The sequence below is a fragment of the Sus scrofa genome, chromosome 4, assembly GCF_000003025.6.
Source record: "Sus scrofa isolate TJ Tabasco breed Duroc chromosome 4, Sscrofa11.1, whole genome shotgun sequence".
Lineage (NCBI taxonomy): Eukaryota > Metazoa > Chordata > Mammalia > Artiodactyla > Suidae > Sus > Sus scrofa.
In genome coordinates, this window is record NC_010446.5 from 33,457,426 (window position 1) to 33,475,436 (window position 18,011).

At 34.7% G+C, this 18,011-nt stretch overlaps 1 protein-coding gene across 1 annotated transcript in view; it reads right to left on the reverse strand.

Moving 5' to 3' along the window:
• Positions 1-18,011, reverse strand: part of RIMS2 (regulating synaptic membrane exocytosis 2) — a 613,799-nt gene that overhangs the window by 457,811 nt on the left and 137,977 nt on the right. The window contains 1 exon segment of the mRNA XM_021090597.1: positions 1,171-1,182. Coding sequence (XP_020946256.1) covers positions 1,171-1,182 — 12 coding nt within the window.

The following is an 18,011-nucleotide window of genomic DNA, read 5'->3' on the forward strand; positions in this document are numbered from 1 at the left end:
GGTTTCATTATTTGCTAATGTCTACATTATCTGGAGAGAATGAAAAGGCTCCAAATTAGAGAAAAGAAAGCCCTCTTAGAAGATCTCAGCCCAAAGGACGTTCTCTTTGAGTTTTATGCCAATTTGAATTTGGAAAACTTGAAAAGACCTCAAGTTTCAGTCTAATGCACCAAAAATAATCGTAACAGAAAGATTTTATCTGGGTTTGCAGGAAGTTATAAGGCTTCAGAGCAGATCCAAACTCAAATCAGACTTCTAAAGGCAGACAATAGCAGATTATTATAATCCAACATATAGTTGAATTTTATATTCCTGTGGGGGTTTTTTTGTTGTTGTTTGTTTGTTTGTTTTTCTTTTTTTGTCTTTTTGTCTTTTCTAGGGCCACACCCACGGCCCATGGAGGTTCCCAGGCTAGGGGTCTAATCGGAGCTGCAGCTGCCCACCTATGCCATAGCACAGCAAAGCATGATCTAAGCCGCATCTGCGACCTACACCACAGCTCATGGCAATGCCAGATCCTTAACCCACTGAGCAAGGCCAGGGATCAAACCCGCAACCTCATGGTTCCTAGTCAAATTCGTTAACCACTGCGCCATGACAGGAACTCCTATTCCTGGATATTTTTAAATTACATTTAATATAAAACATAAGGATATAAGATATACATTTTACCAATTTCTAAAACATACTGTTAAGAAAATACAAAATCTTTTAAATACTTAAGTTAACTGTAAATATATACTTCAGAAAACCCATGTTCAATGTTGTGACTCATTATTATAAAAATTGAATCTTTATACTAACCTAGAAACTTACTTTTAAAACTCTGACCAGTACAATGATGAGTTTAAGGAACATAGTAAGACTAGAGGAATTCTTATCATAGTGAGGAATGCTATGAGGTCTCCTTTAAAAAACACTAAATTCTAAAAAGGCAAGCTGCCTTAGGAATCAACTCAAACAATCAAATTTTTATCTATAATATATAAAATGTGTTTTTCAGTAAATTCAGATAGCATGCTTAAAATATATATTAATGTTTAGCAATTATCATGCACTACAACTGTAACAAAACACTTAAAAGTATATAAATTAAATACAACTACAAAATTAAAATCAGCAGTAATAACAGTAAGAAGAAATAATATTAGACAGAAAAAAGACTCTAACCACTTTGTCCTCCTGGTGTGAATATCCACGAAGGCAAGTTAGAAAGGACAGAAAAGACAAAACAAAAAAGAAATAATTAATCCCATTCTTAAAACAAATAAAACTTTTTAAGAGCTCATTAGTGAAATTAAAATTCTGAAAAAGTCTAAATTACATTATAAGAGGAACATTTTTCCCATATATTTCCAATACTGCATGCTATATGTGAGAATATACTAAGATATATAAACAGAATAATTTATATAAACAAGTAAATAGCCAAACATCAGAAAAAGGAGAATGTTCTTTCCACAAATAAAAATCCTAATTAAACACTAATTAACTCAAAGAAAGAAACTGAAAATGAAAGCTTTAAGGAAAAAAAAACCTCTTATGTACAAAAATGATAAAACACAGCATCACTGTTTCTCTTTAATTTCATCGTATACTATCAAAAGCAAAGTGTAATTCTATATGAATTATGCATGTTGCTTCTAAAAGTTTTTATGTTTCACTAATTTAGAAGTCTTCTAAATTTTATAACTGAAAAGAAAAAATAAGTAAGGTCATTAAATATAAAATATTATTTATTATAATTGGTAATCTAGAGTCATAGTTTCTCAAGAATATAAATGCAGAAAATAAAATAATATATACGATACATGACTTGGCAAGAGAACATATTTAAAATGCTAAAGTTGGAGTTCCTGTTGTAGTGCTGCGGAAACGAATCTGGCTAGGAACCATGAGGTTGAGGGTTCGATCCTTGGCCATGCTCAGTGAGTTAAAGATCTGCCGTTGCTGTGAGCTGTGGTGTAGGTCACAGACACGGCTCGGATCTGGCGTGGCTGTCGCTGTGGCTGTGGCTGGCAGCTACAGCTCCAATTAGACCCCTAGCCTGGGAACCTCCATATGCCGTGGGTGCAGCTCTGAAAAGACAAAAAAAAAAAAAAAAAAAATGCTAAAGTTAAAAATTGTTGCATTTGTCTTTATTTATATATAAAATAATGATGATAATAGCAAAAGTAATAATGTAAAAACAATAATCTGATATAAGAACTTATATAAATTAAAATTTAAAATCATGTGTTTTTAGGCATTATTATTTCTCTGAACCTTTTCTAGCTGTATAGCTTATGCAATTTTCTTAAGCTCTCAAGGCCTTTACTTCCTTATCTGCAAAATAGGAAATTAATATTTACAGGGTTTTCTAAGAATCAAATAAAGTAACACAAAAAACTCTCAATACAGTGCCTGACAGACTGTTCTATATTTGATATCTAGCCTATTAAAACATAGGATATTGCATAGAAGGAATAGGATTGCATTCTTTTCATTACTGTATTACTGACTGATTCATTTGTTACAAATGCTAAGACAAAAGATCATATAAAAGCTATGGTACACAGTCAAGGACAACTATTGCCAACTATTTAGCTCCCCAAAATTATTTATGGAGCACTCATTATATATACATCAGGCACTACACTAGATTTGTGAAACAAAAAATGAGTAAGACAGCTTCTGCCATTAAGGAACTAAATGTAGTGAGAGGGAAATCAACAAATTATTGTGGAACAGAGAGATGTCTGAAAGCAAGGGAATAACAAAGCACTATGGAAACACAAATGACTGAGGAGATAACGGGATTTGGAAAAAGAAGAATTAAGAGAAAGTTTCTGAAATGTATGCAGGCCTTTAAAATAATAAAGAGAATATCTGTAAGACCAGTGAGGGATAATACATAATGCAAAAAACATGGAATATGCAAAAAGCACAAAAGCACAAATATTTGGAAACACATAGCTGGGAATCACTAAAGTATAACTGACATGTTTGAACTAAAGACTCCATAGTTAATTACATTTATATCTGGCAAAAGCTTGGGAGCATAATACTTTCACAAGATAACTCACATTGCAAAGATAAAAAAAGAAAGGAAATGAAGTTATAACTAATGAATTTGCTAATAGTTGAACCCTCTTAACAGATAAAACAGATTCATTTTGAGCTATAACATATACATGGAAAATTTAGCTATAACACACACACGAAATATTACTCTGCCATGACATTTTTACTATCTTTCAATAAGGATAAAAATACAAAATCTACCACATGATTTATAAATAAGGCATATATTATTTGCTCCTATTTATGAAGTATTTATTTTGCTACAATGTACAGAGAGAGTGGAATAAGTCTGGAAGCAGAACAATTAAGAAGTTGTTACAATATCTGGGTAAGAAACAAATGTGATAGTGGTATGAATTATAGTCTTAGCAAGAGGAAAGGAGAGAAATAAACTGTTTTGGAGATACTGAGATGTAAGTCCCCTTAAGATTTGATTGAGGAAGAGTCAGAGTTAGAAAAGGACTCGCACAGTCTGGTTTGAGCAACTGGGAGGATAAGATAATTCCTTGAAAGGAAAAAATACATGAGAAGCAGCTTTGGGGGAGAATAATGAATTCAGGTATAGACAAGATGAACCTGAGGTGTCTATTAATATACCCAAGTAGAAATTTTCAGAAGGCAGCTACAAAGGAGGATCTGGGACTCAAAAGAATAACCCAGCTAATGAAATCATATCTGTAAATCATCAGGATATATACTGAATTTGATACTACAGAGGTGAATAAAATCTCCCAAAGAAACTGTTTAAAAAAAAAAATGAGGATGACCCCTAAGCATTGGTTTTTCTCTTTCAACTGGCAAACCTCCAAAAGAAAGGAAGTTCACAACAAAAGGACCAGCAATATCTTCTCATCAGATTTTAGTGATATAATTAGGTCAGAAGTTTCACTGTATTTATCAAAAATCATTTTAATCTCATCAATAATAAAAGTGGAATTAAGCTGCTTGAAAAACAAAGGTAATGCATAAATAAAAAATATTATCAATGACCTTAAGACAAAGACTAATTAAAATCTCATGTGAGGAGGAGTTCCCATTGTGGCTCAGCAGTAACAAACCCGACTATTATCCATGAGGACGCAGGTTTGATCCCTGGCCTTGCTCAGTGGGTTAAGGATCTGGTGTTGCCATGAGCTGTGGTGTAGGTCACAGATGTGGCTCAGATCTGTCATTGCTGTGGCTGTGGCATAGACCAGTGGCTATAGCTCTGATTCAGCCCCTAATCTGGGAACCTCCATGTGCTACAGGTGTGGCCCTAAAAAACAAAAATCTCATGTGTGGAGTTGCCATTTTGGCTCAGTGATAATGACCCCGACTAGTATCCATGAGGATGTGGGTTTGATCCCTGGCCTCACTCAGTGGGTTAAAGATCCAACATTGCCATTGAGCTATGGTATAGGTTGCAGATATGGCTTGGATTTGGTGTTGCTGTGGATAGGCCAGTGTGGCCATTTAAAACAAAACAAAACAAAAACCTCATGTGAAATATTAAAAGTAACCTGTTCAAATATACAAACAACTTAAACAACTCAACAACCAAAATACACTGGGACTTGGGCTCAACCCAGCACAATGGATTAAGGAACTGGCCTTGCTGCAGCCATGGCTTAGGTTGCAATTATGGCTCAGATCTGATCCCTGGCCCAGAAACTCCATATGCTGCAGTGTGGCCAAAATGGGGAGGAATAGAGGAATAGTTTTTAAGCTGAATAGTTTTTAAGCAGAAGGTAAAATAATCAGATTTACATTTTACAAATATCAGTATAGCTTCATGTGAAGGAAGTGCTTAAGGAATCCAGATAGTAACCAGTTAGGAAACTAATATTAGTCCAAACGATGGAGGATGAAAGCCTAAATAGGTCAGTAGTTAGTTTGAACAGACAAAGAGGAAATGATAAAACACAAAAATTGTGGGTAAAGAGTGATAAAGAACAGAAACCTGAGATGATTCCTGGCTTTCTAGTTTAGGTGATGGTATGGATAATGATGCCATTCAAAAAGCTGAAAATTACAGGAGGAGCAGACTTGGAAATTGTTCCATCAAGAGAAAATGTAGTCTATTCTGGCCTAAGTGAGATTCAGTGGTATTTTAATATATTTATTGAAAGGGAGTTAAGACAAAACTTCAAAAGAAGCAGCTAATGTATTTTTTAGTTGAGCCATTTATTTATTTAGATATACAGAAACTGCATGTATTGTGTATACAATTCAATGAGTTTGAACATATGCATACATCCATGAAACCATCACCATAATAAAGGTAACAGATATATCTGTCATGTCCATAATTTTCCTTGAGTCCCTTTATATCCTATTCTTTTCATAGATCATACTTACTTTTAACTCAAAAAAAAAAATGTTTCAAATGGGGGGGTTCACTTATTTTTTTGCGTGTGTTTGAAGTAAAATACTTTTGTTAGGAATGCTTAAAAAGAAATTAGATGAGCTTTATGGGCATTGCATTTTAAAAGGATAAAGAAAGAGAAATTCGTGACTATGTCTAACCCTCCTCTCACACCTTGATGGCAATTCCATTTCCATATTGCTCCCCTATCTAGTTTTACCATCCTGCAGTTTTGGTGGTATCCTGAATTCCCTTATTTATTAAACTCTAGTCTCCTATTTGATTAGAATTCATTGCAGATGCTATTATTTATTTTCCCCATGTATGCTAAGTAATATCTATTTAACCTGGTGCTCATCTTATTCACTGATAAGGAGCTCACTTTATCTGCTGATGAGGACATTAAGTACTGAGCAGTATTTTGCCACTTGGAGCTTGGGAGCAGATACCAAAGACAGCTTTCAAATGCGTATCTGCCAATAACCAAGCATACATCGCACATACTATACATATACATCAGTAGTCTACAAATATTTTTTTTCTCTTCTTTCAAATAAATCTCTAAAACCACATAACCCTCATATATTTTTAAGAAATCATTTAAATTTTAAGTTTAAATAGTTGGAAAGGACATATTTTCAGATATATTATATATTGTAGGTGTGCTTTACTTATATCTTTAATAAATCTTGGAGCTGTAGATTTACCTTATTCTATATATGGGATAATATATAGAATATACTACATACATTCTATATATGGGATAATATATAGAATATACTACATAATCTATTTGGCAAACCAGTTGCACGTTGTCAAACCATCAGGCAAATCTGGCTTTATATCAAGAAAAGAGTCCAACTTCATTTTTAAATGTATATAGTTGTGTTATTGTGGGTAACAATGACAATCACCTTAAAATTCTAATTTTAAAAAAAGAGAGATGAGGCGTAAAGTCTTGCCAAAAGGCTATTGCTGGAATGAAATAAGGTGCTGCCTTGTTCTATATTTCTTACAAAACTTCTCACTGTTTTGCCCTCATGAAACTGTCCCTCAGGATGATGCATTCTGAAATTGCCACTTAGCTTGGTGTTACATCCCGAGGCAGTGTATTATATAAAGACTAGATTAGGTAGGGTTGAGGAGCATGCTTTTCTTTTGAATAGAAGGCACTCACTTGTAAAAGTGATTTTGAAAGAAAAATTTACAAAATAGAATCTTGTTCTCAGGTAGCTCCCTTTTAACAAAAAAATGAAAGAATACATATGGGAATCTGGGCCCTTAAAGCTATTCTCACCAGTCCACTCTCCAGAAAATGTTCCTTCTACAACAGGGTACATTTTCAAGACCACTGCCATATACTTCAGAATTTAAAGAGACTATGGAGTCAGCCAGAGATTCTTAAAGAAAAACGACTCCAAGTTGGTAGCTACAATAGCATATGCAAACTTACTTGTTTTTCTAAGTAATCTGACCCACAGTGAATTAAGATACACAAGTGATGGGAGTAGAGGCTAAACCAGGTGGAAACCATTTAAGAATGTAATATATAGAGAGAATGAGTTCATGTAAACTTTGGTGAAAATATTTTCCTTTATGTTCACTTTAACATATTACTTTGCATCCTTCCATGGTGCTCATATGCATTAGGAGGCATATAATGTCCTAAGACTCCGCAAGTGAGACAATTTCTCACAGTCACTACTGTGACTGACATCAATGAGTGTAAACAATTATTTCTTCCTTTTCTAATATAGTCTCATACATTCTAGGTTACTCAGCCTAAAGGCTTGAAATTGAGGATCCAACTGATGCAACCACTTGCTTAATGGTGGTCCTATGAACCATGTAACTCTGATAAGCTTGCCTGCTTTACCTATTCCTCAAATTCCTATGAACACAGTATCCAAAAATAGTGGTATCTTCAAGAGTCCCATGTTTTATAAATGAGGGATGGGATAGAAACCAAAGCTTAACTTACATACAACAGATAACAGTGACACAAGAGAATTAATGAAGTTTCTCAATTCCTTTTAAAAATTATTTAAGCAGTAGAAATACCTGGCTATATTTCCTTTTTAAGTATTTTAAGAACTACAGGAGTTCCTGTTGTGGCACAGTAGAAACAAATCTGACTAGTATCCATGAGGATGCGGGTTCAATCCCCAGCCTCGCTCCGTGGGTCAGGGATCCGGCATTGCTGCGAGCTGTCATGTAGGTCGCAGACGTGACTCAGATCCTGCGTTGCTATGGCTGTGGCATAGGCTGGCAACTATAGCTCCAATTTGACCCCTAGCCTGGGAACTTCCATACGCCGCAAGTGCGGCCCTATAAAAAGCAAAAACAATTACATGTAAACTTATTTCTAAAATCATAAAAAGTCAAACCACGAAGAGACCTTACAAATCATTTAAGTTGAGCCTTTCATTTTATAGATTTTAAAACAGAAGCACTAAGACATCAAATGATACGTCAACAAAAGTCACATAACACCAAGGCAGGAACAAAACTTGGTTCTCCTAACTGTTTCAACTATGTTACCCTGCTTCTAGAGAATGTAAATTTTTTCCCAATATACTAGTGTGTAATAATTCCATAAAGTCTAAATACTTTTTAAGAAAATTCATATGCTTGATTTGGGTGTATGGGAACTGATTATCTATTACACTAGCACACTCACTACGAACTTGCAGGTAATCACTGTGACTTGACATTTAAAGAAAGAAACTTCCTAGAGGATTGCAGAAACACTCTCATTATTTTATCTCTCAGTATACAATTTAAATACTAATCACTAAAACCACTCATATAAACAATAATTAATGACTTGGTTGTACAGTAGGATGTCTGTATTATTAAATTCTTTTTGTTGTTTTAAGGCCGCACCTGCGGCATATGCAAGTTCCAGACTAGAGGTCAAATAGGAGCTGCAGCTGCCAGCCTACACTGCAGCTATAATGCAAGATCGAAGCCACGTCTTCAACCTACACTATAGCTCACAGCAACGCCAGATCCCTGGCCCACTGAGCAAGGCCAGGAATTGAAGCCACATCCTCATGGATAGTAGTCAGATTCATAACATGCCGAGCCACAATGGGAACTCATGTATTATTATTATTAAAGCCTTACTATCTGATATACTGAACACACACTTAACATACTGTAAAAGAATTGCTGAAGAATCACTTTCTTTTACAACCATTCTAAAGGTGTAATTGCTTTAAATCTGATAATTTATAGTGAAAGAATCCATATTTGTTACATTTGTAAATTAAATAATACTATTCTAAAAAATGTATATTCTTTATTTTTTCAAAACTAAATCACAAGTTAAGCTGATGGTAATCTATTTTTTTCAAAAGTAAAAGAAACCCAAGAAATAGCAACAACAACAACAACAAAAGACAAAAAGACAAAAAAAAAAAAAAAAAAAAAAAAAAACAAGGAGTTCCCGTCGTGGCGCAGTGGTTAACGAATCCGACTGGGAACCATGAGGTTGCGGGTTCGGTCCCTGCCCTTGCTCAGTGGGTTAACGATCCGGCGTTGCCATGAGCTGTGGTGTAGGTTGCAGACGTGGCTCGGATCCTGTGTTGCTGTGCCTCTGGCATAGGCCGGTGGCTACAGCTCCGATTCAACCCCTAGCCTGGGAACCTCCATATGCCGCGGGAGCGGCCCAAGAAATAGCAATAACAACAACAACAAAAGACAAAAAAAAAAAAACAAAAGTAAAAGAAACAAAAAATGTTGTCACATTTTGAAGTTTAAAATAATCCTCATTGTAAATTACTTTTACTCTTTTTTTTTTTTTGTCTTTTTGTTGTTGTTGTTGTTGTTGTTGCTATTTCTTGGGCCGCTCCCGCGGCATATGGAGGTTCCCAGGCCAGCGGTTGAATGGGAGCTGTAGCCACCGGCCTACGCCAGAGCCACAGCAACGCGGGATCCGAGCCACGTCTGCAACCTACACCACAGCTCACGGCAACGCCGGATCGTTAACCCACTGAGCAAGGGCAGGGACCGAACCCGCAACCTCATGGTTCCTAGTCGGATTCGTTAACCACTGCGCCACGACGGGAACTCCGTAAATTACTTTTAATGTCTTCCCATAATTACAAAATAATTTATCCTTCAAAAAGTAATTCTTTTTTTGGTTTTGTTTGTTTGTTTGTTTGTTTGTTTGTTTTTTAGGGCTACACTTGTGGTATGTGGAAGTTCCTAGACTAGGAGTTGATCTGGAGCTGCAGCTGCTTTCCTAGAGCACAGCCACAGCAATACCAGATACAGGCTGTGTCTGCGACCTACACCACAGCTCACAACAATGCAAGATCCTTAACCCACTGAGCAAGGTCAGGGATTGAACCCTCATCCTCATGGATACTAATTGGGTTCATTACTGCTGAGCCAGAAAAGGAACTCCAAAGAGTAAATCTTTTTAAATTAAATAAATTTGATAGGGAATGCACTGAATCTGTAGATTGCCTTGGGTAATAGAGTCATTTTGACAATATTGATTCTTCCAATCCAAGAGTATGGTATATCTTTCCAACTGTACAGTCTTTGATTTCTTTCATCAACGTTTTATAGTTTTCAGAGTATATGTCTTTTGTCTCTTTAGGTAGGTTTATTCCTAGGTATTTTATTTGTTTTCATGAAATTATAAGTGGGATGGTTTCTCTGATTTCTCTTTCTGATCTTTCATTATGAGTATATAGAAATGCAATTGATTTCTGTGTATTAATTTCATAGCCTGCAACTTTGCCAAATTCATTGATGAGTTCTAACACTCTTCTGGTGCTGACTTTAGTATTATATCATCTGCAAACAGTGATAGTTTCACTTCTTTTCCAATTTGGATTCCTTTTATTTCTTTTTCTTTTTCTACAGATTCAATGCAATCCCTATCAAATTACCAAAGACATTCTTCACAGAACTAGAACCGAATATTTTAAAATTTGTATGAAAACACAAGAGATCCTGAATAGCCAAAGTAATATTGAAAAAGTAAAACGAAAATGGAGGAATCAAGCTTCCTGACTTTGGACAATACTACAAGCTACAGTCATCAAAACAATATGTTACTGGCACAAAAACAGAAATATAGACCAATGGAACAGGATAGAAAGCCCAGATGTAAAGCCAGGTACCTATGGGCAACTAACCTATGACAAAGGAGGACAGAACATACAATGGAAGAGGACAGTCTCTTCAATAAATGGTGCTGGGGAAACTGGAAAGGTACATGTAAAGGAATGAAAGTAGAATACTATCTAACACCATATACAAAAATAAACTCAAAATGGACTAAAGACATAAATGTAAGGCCAAACACTATAAAACTCCTTAGAGGAAAACATAGGCTAAATGCTCTTTGACATGTATCACAGCAACATCTTATTTGATCCACCTCCTAGAATAATGACAATAAAGACACAAATAAACCAATGGGACCTAATTAAACTCAAAAGCTTTTGTACAGCAAAGAAAACCATTTTAAAAATGAAAAGACAACCCACAGAATGGGAGAAATCATTGCCAACAATGCAACAGACAAGGGCCTAATCTCCAAAATATACAAACAATTCATGCAACTCAACAAAAAAAAAAACAAATACCCCAATTGAAAAATGGGCTGAAGACCTAAACAGACATTTCTCTAAAGAAGACATACAGATGGCCAACAGGCATATGAAAAAATGCTCAATATCACTAACTATTGGAGAAATGTAAACCAAAACTACCATGAGGTACCACCTCACACCAGTCAGGATGGCCATCATTAACAAGTCAACAAATAACAAATGCTGGAGAGGGTATGGAGAAAAGTATACCTCCTCTACTGTTGGTGGGAATGTAAACTGGTACAACCACTATGGAAATCAGCATGGAGGTACCCCAGGAAACTAAATATAGAGCTACCATGTGATCCAGCAATTCCACTGCTGGGCATATATCCAGACAAAACTTTCCTTAAAAAAGATACATGCACCCTTATGTTTATTGCAGCACTATTCACATAGCCAAGACATGTAAACAACCTAAAGGTCCATCAAAAGATGAATGGATTAAGAAGATGTGGTACATATATACAGTGGAATATTACTCAGCCATAAAAAAGACAAACTAATGCCATTTGAAGCAACAAGGATGTGTCTAGAGACTCTCATCCTAAGTGAAGTAAGCCAGAAAGAAAAATACAAATACCATATGATATCACTTATTTGTGGAATCTAAAATATGGAACAGATGGTCCTAACTAAAGATAACAACAACAACAAAAACAAACATTACATGGCCAAGTAGAGCAGACTTGGGATTCCCAGGGGGAAAAGGGAGGGAGTGGGAGGGATGGGCATTTGGGGGTTTGGGGGATGCAAACTTTTATATCTGGAATGGATGCACAATGGGATCCTACTGTACAGCACAGGGAAATGTGTGTGATTGGGTCACATTGTTGTACAACAGAACTTGATGAAACACTGTAAATCAACCATAATTTAATACTGATTAAAAAAGGAAAATTTGGTTAAAAAATAAAAATAAATTAAATAAACATACAGCTTTAATTTTCTAAGGAGTATCATCTTTAAAAATAAATGAAAACAATATTTCATAAAATTTTATCAGATTGGTACTCTGCAGTCCTGTACTTCATTCATTCTTTCTGTATCCTAAATGCACTTCAAAAGTGTTCTTAATTAATTGTTAAGGATGGCACCACATGAAAGAGCCTCAAAATTAAAAACAAAAGGTTATTTTATCTTGTTCTCTTAGGAGATTACTAAAATGATTTTTAAATAGCTTTATAATTAAATTTTAAGCTATAAAATATTTGTACTGTCATTATTCTACTTCATAAAAATAGTCTGACCAAATTTCACTGAGCTTAATCCTTCTGAACTGTGATAAATAAAAAAAAATACTTAGCATCTACTGTGAGCAAAAGCCTTCTTTTATTACATTAGGCAACCTAGTATACATAGGAAGATCCAATTTGAAAAGAGAAATTAAACTCATTGCTCTTCTCATACAGAATACAGGCAATATATATCAAATAAAGGCAAGTAAATTATAAATGAAAATACAGAAAAACTAACTAAAAAATTCAGGGCTATCTTTCTTGAGCTAAATCTAGATTATTTTTGCATATTATTAAATCACCTTACATTTTCCTCAGACCTAAGAAAAATATGAGAAAAGTGGTGAGTACTGTCTCTGTTTCCTTCCTTCTTCCATAAACCATCTACATCAGGCACAATATACAGAGATTTATAGTTGATTACAATATAACACATTTTCAGGGGGCATTTCAATTCTTCAGTATACTTAATTCATTTATTAGAACTTTGCTCAGGATAAAGAGACCATATGTCAGACACCAGAAAATGTATTTTTAAGCAAGCTATATTCAGATGTCATTACAGACTTTTGCTTGTGGCCTAAATGGGATAGCAAGGACTAGATTTCTCCACCTGCTTGAAACAAAAGATAGACAAAATATATAAAAGAATGGTTTTTCAAGATATTGGACATTAGGCAAAAAAGGGCAGCTGAAAAATCAGGGCTTGGGGGGACAAGATAAGCACTGTAACTGCCCCAGCTTACTGCTTTGAGAGGCTTTCCAGCCAGCAGAGCAGTACAGAACAGCTGAAACTCAGTGTGGCAGATATCCTAACCTGAAGAGAACAAACTGAGCCTGGGGAGGCCAGCACAGCTAATTTTTACTGGACGAGTTATCAGAGAAGAGAAACCTGCACAGAAAAAGAGAACTCCTGAGATCTTCAGAGAGACTCTTCAAGTACTCAGCTTAGTAATGATCAGTAAGCATCCATGTGATTCAGTACCCAGGAGTGGGGGGAAAATCATCTGAAAGGATTAGAGGAAATGGAAATTTCCCACCAGCAAGATAAGAAAAACTCATAATCATGAGGTACTGGTTAAAGAACTCAGGAAAGAGAATTGCCTCAGTAGAAGAGAATAATAAGTGCTAAACCGAGAACTATTCCAGATCTACCTAAGAAATCACAAAAGCAAGATATAAAAGTACTAAATTGTTTCCATGTAACTACACTCCAGAAGAAAGCTCAAGAAGAGTTAGAGAAATCCAAAAATATCTAGCACCTAACAGAATAGAATATACAATGCTTGGTAGGCAACATAAGACACCAGGCATGTAGAGAGTCAGGAAAATATATACCACCATGAGAATAATGAATAAAAAACAACTAAAAACTGAAAAAGATGTTAAAATTACCATAAGGGAACCTCAAAACACTTATTTTATTATAGAGCATGTATTCTACATGCTCAAAAAGTTAGATTGTGGAAGATATAAAAGTGCCTAAAACTGAAATTCTAGACATGAAAGCTATAGTGTCTGAGATGAAAAAATATACTGAATGGTATTAACAGCAGATTTGACACTGCAGAAGAACAGATTAGTAAAGTTGAAGGCATAGACATAAAGCAAAATACAATAAAATATAACAAAACATAACAAAATGAAAATGGAGAAAAGTAAAATTTGGCTTAACAAAAATAACGTGAATCATCTGTAGCACAACTTTAAGCAGCCTAAATATATGACACCAATAACAAAAGTCCAAAAGGGTAGAAATGGAAGTACACTGCTATGAGTAACAGGACTCCATGAAGAAGACAGAAAGGAAGGGACAGTAAAAACATTTGAAGAAAAAAATTGACAAAATTCTCTAAATCCTATGAAAACTATAAACACAGATCCAAAACACTTAAACTAAAACACAACAAACATGAAGAAAATTAACCAAGAAACATCTTAATTAAACTGCACATAACCAGTGGTAAAAAAGAGTATCTTAAAAGCAGTCGGGCAAAAGACATATTACATACAGAGAAATTAAGATGAGAATGGTATCACACTTCTAATCAGAATCAATGAAAAGGAGAAGGCAATGAAACAAAATCTTTAAAATACTGAAAGAAAATAACTATTAAACTAGAATGCTCTACCAAACAAAAATATCTTTCTGAAAAACCAAGGGCAAAACTTTCAGCATAAAAAGTTGAAAGCATTCATCACTAGCAGACCTGCAAAGATTGAAGGAAATCAACGGCAAATCAATAGCAAATATAGAATAAAATCTTTCAGGCAGGTGAAATATAACACCAGATAGAAATACAGAGCTACAAAAAGAAATGAACAGTACCATAAATGGTAGCAACAAAAGTAAATATATAATATTTAAAACTCTTTAAAAATAAACCTTATAAAAAAAGAAAAACAATGCATTGTATAGTTTATAAAATAGGTAAAAATAAAATATATGACACCAATAACAAGTCCAGAAGGGCAGAAATGGAAGTATACTATTATAAGTTCTTAAACTGTACTATACGTGGTATGTCAGTTAAGGTTAACTATGATAATTCAAAGACGTACACTACAAATCCTGAAGTAATTAATAAAATAAAAGAGTCAACAAAGCTATAAAACTAAGAGTCAACAAAACTAAAGAGCCAACAAAGGAGATAAAATTGAATCATAAAAAGTTACTTGATTAATCCAAAAGGAGACTAAAAAAGAAATAAAGATCAGACAGTGCAAGTAGGAAAAAAGCAAAATGATATAATCAAGCCTAACTATATCAAACCTAACCATATCAATATAAATTGTCTAAATATTCAATTAAAAGTCAGGGATTGTCAGATTGGCTACAAAGCAATACCCAATTATATGCTGCCTATCAGAAAAGTACTTTAAATATGAAGACAAATTAGTATAAAGTAAAAGAACAGAAAAACATAAACAATGTTAATACTACCCAATAGAAAGCTGGAACAGTTACAGCAAAATTAGACAGATTTCAGAGCAAAGAATATTATCAGAATAAAGTCACTTAATAAAGGAGCCTATTATTTCATAGGATATAATAATCCTAAATTTTATACACCTAAAAACAGAACTTTAACATATAGAAAGCAAAAGCTGATAAAACTGTAAAAAGAAATAGACAAATCCAAGTATAGTTATATACTTCAAGACCCTTCTCTTAATAATTGATAGAATAAATAGGTATAAAATCAACAGATATAGCAGACTTTAATAACTATAAAAAACTTCACCTATCAGACAAGTAAAAACAGTCAAAAAATAGCAGGATATACACCCTTTTCAAGAACACACAGAACATCTGCCAAAGTAAACCATATTCTAGGTCATAAAATAAGTACATTTCAAAGGACTCAAAGCATACAAAGTATATGCAGGACCACAACAGAATTAAATTAAAAATCATTAACAGAAAGATCTCTGGAAACCACCTCCAAATATTTAAAAAACAAATAACATATTCCTAAATTATTTATAAGTCAAAAAAGAAAAGGAAAATTAGAAAGTATTTTAATTGAATGAAAATGAAAAGAGAACATAGTAGAATTTGGGGGATGTCAAGTGAAGCAGTACTTATGGGAAACTGATAGAACACGATGCCTATATTAGAAAAGAAGAGACACCTCAAAGCAATGACCTCAGCTTTCAACTTAAGAAACCAGAAAAAAAAAATTAAACACACAGTGGGCAGAAGAAAAGAAATAATAAAGACCAAAGATGAAATCAACAATTTTTTTTTACAGTCAATAACACAAAAAATTACTGGGTCACTTTGCTGAACAGTAGAAAACTGACAAAACACTGTAAACCAACTATAATAGAAAAAATAAAAATCACTAAAAAAAAAAACTAGTTCTTTGATAAGACCAATAAAATTGATTAATATCTGTCAGACTGAGCAGGGAAAAAGAAAATGCAAATTACCACTATGAGGAATGAAAGAGATGGCATCACCACAGATTCTATATATAGTAAAAGAATGATAATGGAAAACAGTAAAGAAGTTGATGCTAATAAATTTCAACTAATAAGGAACCAAATTCCTTGAGAGATACAAATTACCAAGGCTCATTCAAGAAAAAAAAATAGATAACTTGAATAACCCAATGACTATTAAAGAAACTAAAATTGTACTTAAAAACTCTTCCCTCAGAATATAATTGTATGTCCAGATGACTTCATTGGTAAAGCCTACAAAACATTAAAAGGATAAATGACACCAATTCTACAGAAACACTACTAAAACACTGGAAATGGAGAACTACTGCCCAACTTACACTATCAGGCGAGCATTACTGTAATACGAAATTCAAAGAAAGACATTACTATCCCAGGGATGCAAGGATTCTTCAATACCCAAAAATCAATCAATGTGATACACTACATTAGCAAACTGAAGAATAAGAACCATATGATCTTCTCTATACAGATGCAGAAAAAGTCTTTGATAAAATCCAACACCCATTTCTGATTAAAACCCTTCAGAAAGTGGGCATAACGTGAACCTACCTCAACATGATAAAGGCCATATAGGACAAACCCACACCGAACATCATTCTCAATGGTGAAAAGCTGAAAGAATTCCCGCTGAGATCAGGAACAAAACAAAGATGTTTGCTCTTGCCACTACTCTTCAACACAGTTTTGGAAGTCCTAGCCATGGCAATCAGAGAAGTAAAAGAAATAAAAGGAATCCAAATTCGAAAAGAGGAAGTAAAACTCACACTATTTGCAGATAACATGATACTATACCTAGAGAATCCTAAAGTCTCCACCAGAAAACTGTTAGAGCTCATCCACGAATTTGGTGAAGTCGCAGGATGCAAAATTAATACACAGAAATCAACTGCATTTCTACACATTAACAATGAAATATCAGAAGGAGAAATTAGGGAAACAATCCCATTTACCACCGCATCAAAAAGAATAAAATACTTAGGAATAAACCTACCCAAAGAGACAAAAGACCTGTACTCTGAAAACTGTAAGGCACTGATGAAAGAAATCAAAGATGACACAAACAGATGGAAAGACACACCATGCTCTTGGATTCAAAGAGTCAGTATCATCAAAATGACTGTACTACCCAAGGCAGTCTACAGATTCAATGCCACCGCTACCAAAGTGCAAGGACATTTTTCACCACACTCGAACAAAATACCTTAAAGTTTGTTTGGAAACACAAAAGACCCAGGATAGCCAAAGCCATCCTGAGAAAGAAAAATCGAACCAGAGGGGTCAGGCTCCCTGACGTCAGACTATACCACAAAGCTACAGGCATCAAAGCCATATGGTACTGGCACAAAGACAAAAATATAGATCAGTGGAACAGGCTAGAGAGCCCAGAATTAAACCCAGGCACCTACAGTCAACTAATCTGTGACAAAGGAGGCAAGAATATACAATGGAGAAGAGACAGCCCCTTCAATAAGTGGTGCTGGGAAAACTGCACAGCCACATGTGAAAGAAGGAAATGAGAACACTTCCTAACACCAGACACAAAAATAAACTCACAGTGGATTAAAGACCTAAATATAAGATCAGATACCATAAAGCTCTCAGAGGAAGACACGGGCCAAACGCTCTCTGACATGAACGACAGCAACATCTTCTCAGATCCACCTCCTAGAGTAATGACGGTAAAAGCAAAAATGAACAAATGGGACTTAATTGACCTTAAAAGCTTCTGCACAGCAAAGGAAACCCTAAACAAAACGAAAAGACAACCCACAGAATGGG